The sequence below is a fragment of the Crocuta crocuta genome, unplaced genomic scaffold, assembly GCF_008692635.1.
Source record: "Crocuta crocuta isolate KB4526 unplaced genomic scaffold, BGI_CrCroc_1.0 scaffold147, whole genome shotgun sequence".
In the NCBI taxonomy this organism is placed as follows: Eukaryota; Metazoa; Chordata; class Mammalia; order Carnivora; family Hyaenidae; genus Crocuta; species Crocuta crocuta.
This window is the reverse complement of record NW_027532594.1, coordinates 6,153,043-6,165,029: the sequence shown is the minus strand read 5'-3', so window position 1 is coordinate 6,165,029 and position 11,987 is coordinate 6,153,043. Positions and strand designations below refer to the sequence as shown.

General features: G+C 42.9%; 1 protein-coding gene across 2 annotated transcripts in view; it reads left to right on the top strand.

The window, feature by feature from the left end:
- METTL24 (methyltransferase like 24) overlaps nt 1-6,661 on the top strand; it is a 68,497-nt gene extending 61,836 nt beyond the window's left edge. Inside the window, exons 5-6 of one of the 2 annotated variants that reach the window (XM_077779980.1) lie at nt 4,965-5,093; nt 5,549-6,661. In XM_077779980.1, coding sequence (XP_077636106.1) covers nt 4,965-5,093; nt 5,549-5,575 — 156 coding nt within the window. In that variant the 3' untranslated portion in view covers nt 5,576-6,661. Of the gene's footprint in view, nt 1-4,964 lie in introns of both variants that reach the window. The other variant, XM_077779979.1, reaches the window with a different exon arrangement.
- The last annotated feature ends 5,326 nt before the right edge of the window (nt 6,662-11,987 follow it).

Below are 11,987 nucleotides of genomic sequence, written 5' to 3'. Positions count from 1 at the left end.
GGGGGGGGGTGGGGAGCCACAGGCATGGGGATGCTGAGTGCCTGCTGAGTTCCGGGGACAGAGAGAGAAGTGGCTAGGGAATTAGAGAGTGCCAAGGACAAAGTGCACCAGCCGGGCCTTGTTGTGTGGCCAGAAAGGAACCAGGAATAAAGCGCAGGGGTTTCATGAGCACGGTTTTAATTGGCCCCAGAGCCCCGCTGACCCGGCCTGGATGCTGCAAAGTTGGAACTGTCAGCGCTGGCTGATGTAGGGACTGGCAGGACCACATCCATAATTGCCTCAGAGAATTGCTGGCCCTTGGATCGCTGGCACGGGATGCTTTTCCCAGGCACTGACTGCGGAATTGGCTCTAGAACACAGAGTGTCTTACCAAAGCTGTAGAATGGCAGCTACCTCAGACACTGTTGTCCTCTGAACTGCGTGCCCTCAAAATTCGTATGTTGGAGTCCTTAACGCCTAGTACCTCAGAATATGCCCTGAATTGGAAATATAGTCATTGCGGATGTAATTAGCTGAAATGAGGCCATACTGGTGAGGGTGGGCCCCTAATCCAGGATGACTGATGTCCTTATAAGAGGGGATATTTGGGCACAGGCAACATGTAGATGAAGAAATGACACAAGGTGAAGATGAAGAAATAGATCAGAGTAATGCAGAAGCCAAGGAACGCCAAAGACTGTCAGCTAACCACCAGGAGCTAGGAAGGAGGCACGGAACAGATTCTCCTTTGTAGCCCTCAGAGGGGGCCGATGCTGTCACACACCTTGATGTCAGACGTGCAGCCTCGAGAACTGTGACACAATACATTACTGTTGTTGAAGCCACACAATTTGTGGTACTTTTTAAAAAAATCTTTACTTATTTTGAGAGAGAGAGAGTACACAAGTGGGGAAGGGGCTAAGAGAGAGGGAGAGAGAGAATCCCAAGCAGGCTCCGTGCAGACGGCACAGAGCCTGATTCACAGACTCACAAATCGTTAGATCATGACCTGAACTGCAATCGAGTCAGATGCTTAACTGACTGAGCCACCCAGGCGCCGCTGTGATACTCTTTTCTAGCAGCTTCAGCAAACTAGTACAGAGGCCGGTGCTCCTTCCCCACTTTCCTCATCTCTGCAGTTCTGGGTAGATGAACGCAGCCAATGACTTGTGCCCATGACGAGGAAGCTCCCAAATAGCTTCACATCTGAATCCACTTAAAATGAAAGTTCTCAGGGTGCCTGGGTGGCACATTCGGTTGAGTATCGGATTTCAGCTCAGGTCATGATCTCCCCGTTTGTGAATTCAAGCCCCATGTCAGGCTCTGTGCTGTCTTGGAGCCTGGAGCCTACTTCAGATTCTGTCTCTCTCTCTCTCTTCCTTTCTCTCTCTCTGCGCCTTCCCTGCTCATTTTCTGTCTGTCCTTCTCTCAAAAATAAATAAACATTAAAAAAAAGAGAGTTCTCATTTCCTCAAAAAGTTCTGGGAAAGGAGATATAATGGATATTTCAGGCACAAGGCAAAGGGGATAATTTTTGATAAGAGGACTCCTTTAATGCCTCTGAAATGATCACAAATAGGTTGTTTGACCTATCTTCTTTGAGATCTTTCTACCCAAGAATATGTCTTTAGTTATTCCAGAGTTTACAGAGTGTTAACACCGAGTAGTTTCTCTCAAGAAAGCTGAGTTAACCCAACTGTGTATTAGGACTGACGCTTGGTTATTCCGATGTAATTATCTGCATGATTTTTAGTGCTGTGGTTGTTGAGAGCTGATGTTAGGATCTGAAAAGTGGCATACCTGATGCGGAAATGTTCAGTGCCTTTTACTAACAATAACATTGGGTGCATTATGCAGGAACAGTGGAAATTACATTTGCAAGATCGCTGTGGTGATAGAACATTCTGAAAGACAAAAAAAAAAAAAAAGGGAGAAGCAGACAGGAAAAGAAAACCATGTTTTATTCACAGCATTTGTCTGGCTGTGTTCTCAGGCTGGAAGGCGGGGAAGAGTTTACGAGCTTCTCCGTGCTGCACCGTCCTAGGCTGCATGATTTAGAGTAGCCTACCCAGTTCTGATTGAAGTAGAGAATCTTGGGGCGCCTGGGTGGCTTAGTCGGTTAAGCGTCCGACTTTCGCTTAGGTCATGATCTCACGGTTCGTGGGTTCGAGCCCCGCGTCGGGCTCTGCGCTGACTGCCAGCTGAGAGCCTGGAGCCTATTTCAGAGTCTGTATCTCCCTCTCTCTCTGACCCGCCCCTGCTCACGCTGTCTCTCTCTCTCTCTCTCTCCTAGAAATAAATAAAAATATTTTAAAAAAAAATGCAGTAGAGAATCTTCAGTCACTGGAATCAAGAGAGGTTGGCAATGTTGTTGTATTCGAAAATGCTTTTTGCACTTAAATAGGATAGCGTTTTGTAAGTGAAAATTGGATTTCCGCAGAAAGCACTGATTTGCTATGATGTATCCCAATTTGGTTTTTTGGTATGTTTCTCATAACTTCTGATTGATAGCTTATTTAAAAATATGTTTGGGAAAAAAAACATGTGATGTATATTCCTCTGTCTTCAGCAGTGTAGTTTTTAGGTCAGTTTTAGGCTGATTAACTTTGCCCTGTCCCTTTAATAGTTTGTTTTATCGATCACATTCAATATATGCAAACTCATAGAAAACCATGGTAGGAAATAAGTCTCTAAGGATTTAAAAAAAAATTCTTAACTATGTGAATTGACACAAAATGTTGATTTTGAGTTTTGGATATTTTCTGTCCTAATGAGAACATTGTGTGAAGCTTTAATTCCATATTTCTTTTGGCAGTTTAATTACCCTAATTCAGAAATATTCTGCTTAAAATCTGAAAGATTAAAGAAAGTCAAGAAAGTGGGAGGGCAGCAGAGATGAAAAAAGAGTGAGTTAATTCGACTGCATCCAGTTCACAGGAATTATCTCAGCCTTGTGCCTGTTCGCCCGGAGTCTGCTTTTGGTCGGTTCCTTTCAGAAAAGAATGTTGTTTTGTGTTTTGTTTTTCATGTGGCTTTTTCTCTTTGAGTTGGGACAGGCTGGTTTACAGATATCTGGGCGATTCTCAGGCCTCCTGGTATTCTTGAGGTATTACTATCCCTCTTTCTCCAGTGGATCGTGAGGTACTGTCCAAAGCCAGACGGTGGAAATAGCATCTCCCCTGGGATGTCAGGATGCTGCTGGGCCAAGACCATTTCCTGGCGCAGAGCTGCCTACCTCCTCCACCCAGCTCTGGAATCACACAAGCAGAGTTGGCGGCCCAAAGTCATTTTCACCAAGTCTTTGCCTATAAGGCTGTTTCACTGAGATTGTGCCTGTAGAAAGTGATTCTTTTTTATTGTTTTATTTTTTTTAATTTTTTTTTTTTTTTTTATTTCTGAGAGAGAGAGAGAGACAGCATGAACAGGGGAAGGTCAGAGAGAGAGGGAGACACAGAATCTGAAACAGGCTCCAGGCTCTGAGCCGGCAGTCAGCACACAGCCCGACGCGGGGCCCGAACCCACGAACCGTGAGATCATGACCCGGGCCGAAGTTGGATGCCCAACCGACTGAGCTACCCAGGCACCCCGAAAGTGATTCTTTAAGCTATAACGTGTCCTACAACTGTAAACCGGGGGTGTTGGTAACACTATTTCTACTCACTGACCCTTATACACTCTCTAATAGCACCTTAGTTTCCAAACCAAAAGATTTTTAGGGAATGTGAGCTGCCATTTCCCCCCTTGTGGTTGATGAGGAGTCAGCATCACCTAGTGATTAAGAATAAGGGCCAGGTTCACATGTCACTACACAGCCTCTCCGGCTATGTGACGGGGGATGGGTTGCTCTCTGAGTCTGGGTTTCCTAAACTTCACACAGGGATGGAAACAGCATCAGCCTTGCAGAATCGTTGAGAGGAGTAAATGGATATTGCCAGTGAAGCATTATGCATAGTGCCAGGCGTGTATAAGCACTCAGGAAGTAATTAGCTCTCGTTGCTTCCTGGAGGTATTTGAGGTTCTGTTATTCTAAGAGCAAAGCCAGCAAAAACGAGCTGATTCGCATGACTTAATTAATTGCAGCATCTCTCCTATCCCACCCTTCTTCCTATATTCTATCTTACCTGGAATGTGAACTTATGTTCATTAAATGAACAGAGAATGGTGGTGCCTTGTGTCTTCCTTTTAAAATGCTGTGCTGGTGTTTACTTCTAAAAAGAAATCATGGCATAATACTACTGTGGGTTCTTTTTTTACAAGTCTAATATTTCGATACCTGAGAATTCTGCCTGGCTTCTCATCCTGGGATATTAGAAACTGGAGGGAGCTGAGGCTTGTGAGGTGGTCCCTGCAGGCAGTGGCCCTTGCCAGTCCCTCCCAATGGGCCACCATTCTGCCTGGACCATGGCTGGGCTCCTGTGAGCAGTGTGTAGGTTGTTGCGGGGAGGCTATGGGCATGCGGTTCTGGGAGAACACGTGTTCCAGCATCTCCTTCTCAGGCATCCATTCCCATTGGGCATAAAGTAGGAGGGTTCATGATGATTTGTGGCTGGCATTTCATTATTTGTATGTTAACAGTGTGGAATGAGGTTAAAAATTGATGCTGTGGGTGCCTGGGTGGCTCAGTCAGTTAAGGAGCAGACATTGGCTCAAGTCATGATCTCATGGTTCATGAGTTCGAGGTCCACATGGGGCTGTCTGCTGTCAGATCAGAGCCTGCTTCAAATCTTCTGTCTCTCTCTCTCTCTGCCCCTCCCCCACTCATGCTGTCTCTCAAAAATAAACATTTTTTTAAAGACACCCCAAAAGTTTTTTTAAAAAAAGAAATTCACGTTGTAAGTGGCCATTTGAAAAAGCTCTTTAACTCTAAAGTTTGAAACATTCTGCTTTTGTAGGAGGTAGTGATACAGTGATGCTCCTAATGTCAGGATGGTATTTTTAACAGCGCTTATTGAATCTGCTAATCTCATTTCATCATTTTGTTACAGATTGATGTTCTCAAAGCAGATCTGGAAAGCGCAGAATGGAAAATTTTAGAAAATCTTATTCTGGAAGATGTCCTTGAACAAATTGGACAGCTCACCTTTGAGGTTCATCTCCACTGGCCCGGGTTTGAGGTCAGTGGTGGGGACAGCACTGTCGTGCGGTTCTGGTACAGCCTCCTCAAAGAGTTAGAACTAAAGGGTTTCAGGCTTTTTCATAGTTACAAAGATTTATCTAAACCTCAGCTATTCCTGAAGAAAGATATTTTCAATGCAAGTAGCTGTTATACTCTGAGTTGGGTGAATACAAGATGGAAATAGGATACGGGACCTCATCAAGAACGCAAGGAAATAATTGCAGAATGAGGCACGTCCGGCAGTCTAATTATCGATGTACTTGCTCAGTTTCCACTAGCCTGTTACCTGCTTGAGGTGGGGATTGTGTTATTGCCTCTGTAGTGCATGTAACTCGACACTTGCCACATGGTAGGAGCACAGTTAACACTTGTGGAAGGGGTGGACACAGAGTGCCATAGGAGTCCACCTCCGTCTGTCCAGATCCTAGCCTTTTGCCTGTTTGCCTCTGACAGAGTGGGGATCCTTCTCCTTCATTTTAACATGGAAGATAATCCCCCACGTAGCTGTTTTCCCTAAGAGTCATTATGTATCTGAAGTCCACGAATTCAGCAGCATCAAGAAGAAATTCTATGCATTTTCCATTTTTACTGGGTTCATGAGATTGAGTTTGTAGCTTACTGTTCAAAATAGGGCCCTTCATTTGAGTCTCAAAGGTTTTTTTTCTTGTTCGCCTTGGTCAATAACATTGTTTACAACCTTGTAGATTTCAATCATGCCTACTTGGCTTTTGCTGAGGGCTATGCTGGGACGTTATAAGAGCCACTGAGTCTGGTTTCTGGGGACTCAGACACACCAAATTCTGTCATTGAGTTTACAAGTCTAGATTATCAAGAACTTCAACTCAGGATGCCTTTACACTCAGCCTTAAATCCCCTTCTGTTCCTATGAAACTAAGCACAAAGCAGAATTTGCATGTCTTTACTGTTGCCTTTTCTGACTTCAGACCTGATTTCTCAACCACCGACGTGCCTATGCTGTCAAATCTTTTTTTTAAATACATTATCTGAAAGATTAAGTAAGTTTTTCTTAACTGCCAATTGGCCTAAGAGCCAAAATCTGTATCTTTCCTGGGGTGGTTATGCAGTATTTCAGTAGTGCCAATCCTTTTTACATTTTTAAATATTAAACAGAGGAATGTAGGTTCTCGGTAGTTCAAACGATCTCTATCATTTTTATTTATAGGATTAGACATCCCTACAAATGATTTTCAAAAATTCTACTTCAAATAAGCTAAATGGTACAAAATAAAGCAAATTATTACCTTATGATAAATGAAGCTTATTTTCTGGCATGTTTTACATCCTGAGAGGGCAGGAAATTTAATGTATGTTGTTTGTTCAAAGAAATCTGGGGAGACAGGAAAATAGTGATTGCTACTAGACTTTATTCCTTTTCCCCATATTTTACCTCCTTTTACTCCAGATGTTCCCTGCATTGGCGTTTTATTTCTTGCAGTGGTTTGAAAATAACCATTCGTCAAGTGAGAAACCGAAATATATTAGCTAGATAATCCTACTAACTTAAGTTCAAAAGGGAACAAGACTTTCTGATTTAGTAGTGATGATTTTTAAAAGTACAAATGAGCTTTTTATTGTAAAACTCATAGTACACTAATAAAATTCATTGAGGTGGGAAGACCAGCTTGAATAAGTGTGAGTTAAAGTAGTAGTTAGGAGCGAAGCGCCTGGGTGGGAGTACCTTGGTGGCTCAGTCAGTTAAGTGTCCAACTTTGGCTCAGGTCATGATCTCACAGTTCATGGGTTCAAGCCCCGCATCAGGCTCTGTGCTGACAGCTAAGAGCCTGGAGCCTGCTTCCATTTCTGTGTCTCCCTTGCTCTTTACCCCTCCCCTGCTCATGCTCTGTCTCTCTCTCTCTCTTTCGAAAAATGAATAAAACGTTAAAAAGTATATACATATATATATTAGGAGCACCTGGGTGGCTCAGTTGGTTAAGGGTCTGACTTTGGGTCAGGTCATGATCTCATGGTTTGTGTTTGAGCCCCTCATTGGGCTCTGTGCTGACAGCTTAGAGCCTAGAGCCTGCTTCAGGTTCTGTGTCTCTGTCTCTGTCTCTGTCTCTGTGTCTCTCTCTCTCTCTCTCTTTCTCTGCTCCTCCCTCCCCCCAGAAAAACAAAAAACAACAAAAAAAAATAGCAGTTAAGTTGTTCTCAAGACCATAGGTATTTCAAAAGCACAAAGTACCCATTAAAAACTCTGAAGTGGTGCAACTCTCAGTTTGCATGGTGGTGTCTCCAAAAGAAGGTTAACTTCAGCCCAGTTCCTGTTTGGATTATATCGCAGATTCTCTCTTTTATTTTTTAATTAAAATTTTACACACTGAAGTATATACAATAAGCTTCTTTTTTTAAAAAAATGCTAAACCTTTTAAACCTTCTTTTACACTAAAGTTTGAAATGTTCTGATCCTATGTGTCCAATGTGATCAGGTTTTAGATATGTACACAGCCATGTTAAGATTTTTAATCCATTGGATTGAAGATCTATGGAATTACTGAAAGCCCCCTTTGTGCAGGGCACGTTACCATTTATTCCAGATTGGTGGTGCAGAACATTGACTTCATTTCATTATATATATCTGAAGCAAGAATGGCTGTACTGTTAAGGGGGAAAAAACCACTCAAAATAAATCACAAACACACCCACCCACACCCACCTACTAGGCAGCTTGTTCAATAGTTATTTGTACTTATTTTGTGCTTATTTCTAAGACTGTCCTTCATTCCCTTCATGGATAGTTTGAAATTTATGATGAGTATTCTGACTGTTGCCATGGTTTCCCTGCCTCTAAAATTTATTATGCTTATTGTGTGGGCTAGGGTTTCTTAACCTCAGCACGGATTGCCGTTTGGGGCTGGCTAATTCCTTGCTGGGGGAGGGAGGGCTATTCTGTGCGCTGTAGAATGTTCGGCAGCATCCCTGGCCCCGCTAGATGCCAGGAGCATCTCTCCCCCTCCTCCCTCAGTTGTGGCAACCACAGGTGTCTCCAGACAGTGTCAGATGTCCTCTAGGCGGCAAAATCAAATTGGTGTAGGCCATGATGAGAGAGGGTCTGGGGTACCACAGTGCCGCTGTTTGGGAAGCTCCCGCTTGAGAAGAGCTGGGAAATGGAGAACAAGCACGACTGTAACCACCACAAAAGCAGCACAAACAAAACACAGAGAACAAAGTCAGGAGCCGGTATTGAGAGCTTACTGTGTGCCCCGTATGGTGCAGAGATTGCTCCTCGTTCTCCCAGCAACCTTGCAAGGAAGTGTAATTTTCCCGGTTATCAGGTAAGGGAGCTCTGAGAGATTAAATAGCTTTTTCAGGATATGCCACTAGCACATGATGGTAGAGCAGGAATCCACATCTCAGTCTTTCAGATCCAGAACCTGGGCTGGTCCCCTTCTCTCCACAATGTCACCTCAGTAGCCTCTAACAGATGTAAGCTGCTACTCCCAATGGATGAATTTTGGCTTTCTTATTAGTAAATGCGGTGGGGCAGGGGGAGAGAACCACAGATAGATTAAGACCTGCAAATCTGTTACACGTGGGGCATTCTTGTAGCATGCAGCTTTAATTTAAACAATCTATCTGTGGGGCACCTGCGTGGCTCAGTTGGTTGAGCATCTGACTTTGGCTCAGGTAATGATCTCACACTTTGTGAGTTTGAGCCCCTCATCAGGCTCTATGCTGTGACAGCTCAGAGCCTGGAGCCTGCTTCAGATTCTGTGTCTCATTCTCTCTCTGCCCCTCCCCTGCTCACACTGTCTCTCTCTGTCTCTCAAAAATAAATAAATGTAAAAAAAATTTTTTTAAACCATCTACTTGATTAAGATATGGCTGCCAATGGAGGCTTACTGAAGGAATATGGGGATCCAGCAACTTCTCAGTCAATATTTCAGTTGCCAGAAAGTCTCTTGTGAGGCCTGGAGGCCGCTCTTGGCCCTGGCTCAGCCCACCATGTGGCACTTTCCTCGTGGGCTTTAGAAAGGGCACTGTTGCTTGAGAGTGCACGGTTTCCTTTGCTTCAAGTGGTCTTTGACCTGCACATACATGAGCTTATTCTTTTTTTTTTTTTAATTTTTTTTATTTCTAGGAGAAACAGCGTGAGCAGGGGAGGGTCGGAGAGAGAGGGAGTCACAGACTGAAGCAGGCTCCAGGCTCTGAGCTGGCAGTCAGCACAGAGCCCGACGCGGGGCTCGAAACCACGAACCGCGAGATCATGACCTAAGCGAAAGTCGGACGCTTAACCGACTAAGCCACCCAGGCGCCCCTACATGAGCTTATTCTTAACAGAGCAATGCTCATAGGTGAATCTGAAAATACAAATTCAATACTATTCTTCAAATGATCAAAAATCTGTTATTTTTTTAGGTGAAAGACATAGGACTTTGTAAGAGATTCAGACGTCACCTTTTAGCACAGGCTGTGCCACAATTTCAAATTAAAGTCCAAGGAAAAGGATTTCCCATTTCTCTTAGAGGGTGACTGAATTTGATGCAGCTCACACAGGTTATCATATACGTATTTGATATGTTCAAATGAAGAGAGCCTGGCAGAAGTAAACAAACATCTGGCAGAGTGGACTGAAGGTCCACTAATGTTTACATCGGGGTAGAACCAAAGTAACTGTAAACTCGTGAATTTACAGGATTTAGTCCAGTTAGTTAGTCGTGTGCACCATTTCTGCTTTGGCTATACGGTTACAGGTGTAGTAAATACGGTACAGGATTTGTATTTCCGAAGTATTACGTTTGGATTTTGCAAAGCTTGGATTCACACCAGGGAGCCACCCTCGTCATCACACATTGTCAAATTAAAAATGAAGCCCTCATTAAAACAGATTATCTTACCTGACAATACAATAGTAACTCTAGGCCAATTAATATAATTGTTCACTTCTGCTGGAGATAAGTTTACGTTTGCCTTTTAAGCAATGACATAATTCTTTTTGTATTAGCCAATTGCTGGTTCCTTGTGCGTTTAGAAATACACTTCATCTTGTGTAAAGAAGTCTTTTTCTGACTGAGAGAGGTCATTTGTACTTTATACATGAAATCGAAACCCAAAGATTCAACGTATTCTTAAACTGCCTACATTTAGATCTTATTGAAATACTTTAAATAATTATACTTCTGTCCATAAGGAAAATAAATGAAGCAAGCTAGCGCCATACTTTGTTTAGCACTACATGGAAAAATGCTAGTTCTCATGAAAACTAATGCTTTGTAAAAGTAGCAATGTTACTGTGGGCACAGTTATGAGAAAGTGATGGGGGCCCATCTCTAATGGAAGAGGCCGAGAGAACATCTTTAGCTGGGTTCTGTTTTACTGAAGAATGAAACACACATAATCTGGGTAACTGAGTGTTTCTTTAAAACTACCTCAGAGAGAGCAAGCTGGAAGCCACAAACATTATGCTGCAAATCTGAGATTTAAAAAATACACAAGAAAGTTGCATTGTGTGGAGGCGGCAGAATAGTAGGATGGAAAGAGACAGATTTTGATGCTGTTGGTAACTAGCTGTGTGGTATTAAACAAATCAGCACCTTTACTGGCCTGTTTTCTTATGTTAGGTTGGGATATTTGATTTCTAAGGTTTTTTCTAGCTTGAAGATCTCGTTAATCTAAGGGTTTTTTTTTTTTTTTTTGGTGATTAGAGAAGGCTTAGACAGTGGTAGGATAATTTCTTGGTTTGTGTGCTCTAAAGGGAAGCCTTAGGATAAATTCAGAAGGATGCAAATGATGTGCTTATTCAGAAGAAAAGGCCCAGGTAATAGGGGACTCTGTTCTGATGACTCTCCAATCAAAAGAAGTGCCCTTAGGCAAAGTACCTTTTTGGATAACACACTTAAACTCACCTGGTTCTAAAAACCATGTCTCAGACTGTACTGGTTTATACTTTTGTTTTCAGAATGTCGTTACAAAGTGGCAATATCTGAAGATACTAGGTTTCATATATATATCTATGGTGACCCTTCTGTGTGTACACGTGTGAATGTGTTACCTTTTGTACACACACAACACAAACGTATAGACGTATACATTGATACATGAGGCCGAATGGCCCAGAAGGAAAAATCTTCAGACACACGAAGCTCCGAGGGAGCCTGAAGGCTGACAGGTAGAGCAAGACCATGCACTGCAGTAGTCCTAGGAGTTGAGTGTACCAGTGATGCTAGAGGCCTGGCGCACTGGACATAAGGTTGTGTTGGGGGAAAAGATGGGCCAGGACACACCTTCAGCAGTGGGACCCTTGGAGGGCGACAACCTCAAAGGAAGAGTCCTAAAAAATCCACCCCTCTCACCCCTGCCCTGCACCACAGGAAAGCTTATCCTTGCTGTAGCTCTGAGAGGAAGTAAAAGTTTCCTGTGAGAACTTGAAACCGCTGGCCTTTTTTTAAGGTGTTGCATTTATATTAATCTCATGGTGAGGAAAACCATAAGGTGAGAAACTGAGATAAAAAACTAAGAGAGTGAAGGTTAGAGTATATGGCAGAAGCAAATGTAAAACCATTGTGAAGGGACTCCTTCAACTCAGACTATAAAGGATGTCTTAAAAAACAAAACAAAAAACAAAACAAGACACACTTAAGATGAATTCCTAATACAAAGTTATAAGTGACAAGGAAATGGCCCACCATGAGGTAGACTTGACAGACACATAAACACTGGGATGTTCAGCCTAAGAACTCGACTTAATAACAAATCTTAAAGAAAATTTAAATTGTTTGAAGTGATGAAAGGCATGCAAGACTATAAAAAAAAGGCCTTCCATAAAGGGTAAGTCATTGGAATACCTTTAAGGGGTTAAGGGGCAGATCAGACACAGGTGAAGAGACTACAGAGTGAACTGGAGGAAACTGCCCAAAATGTAGCACAGAGAACA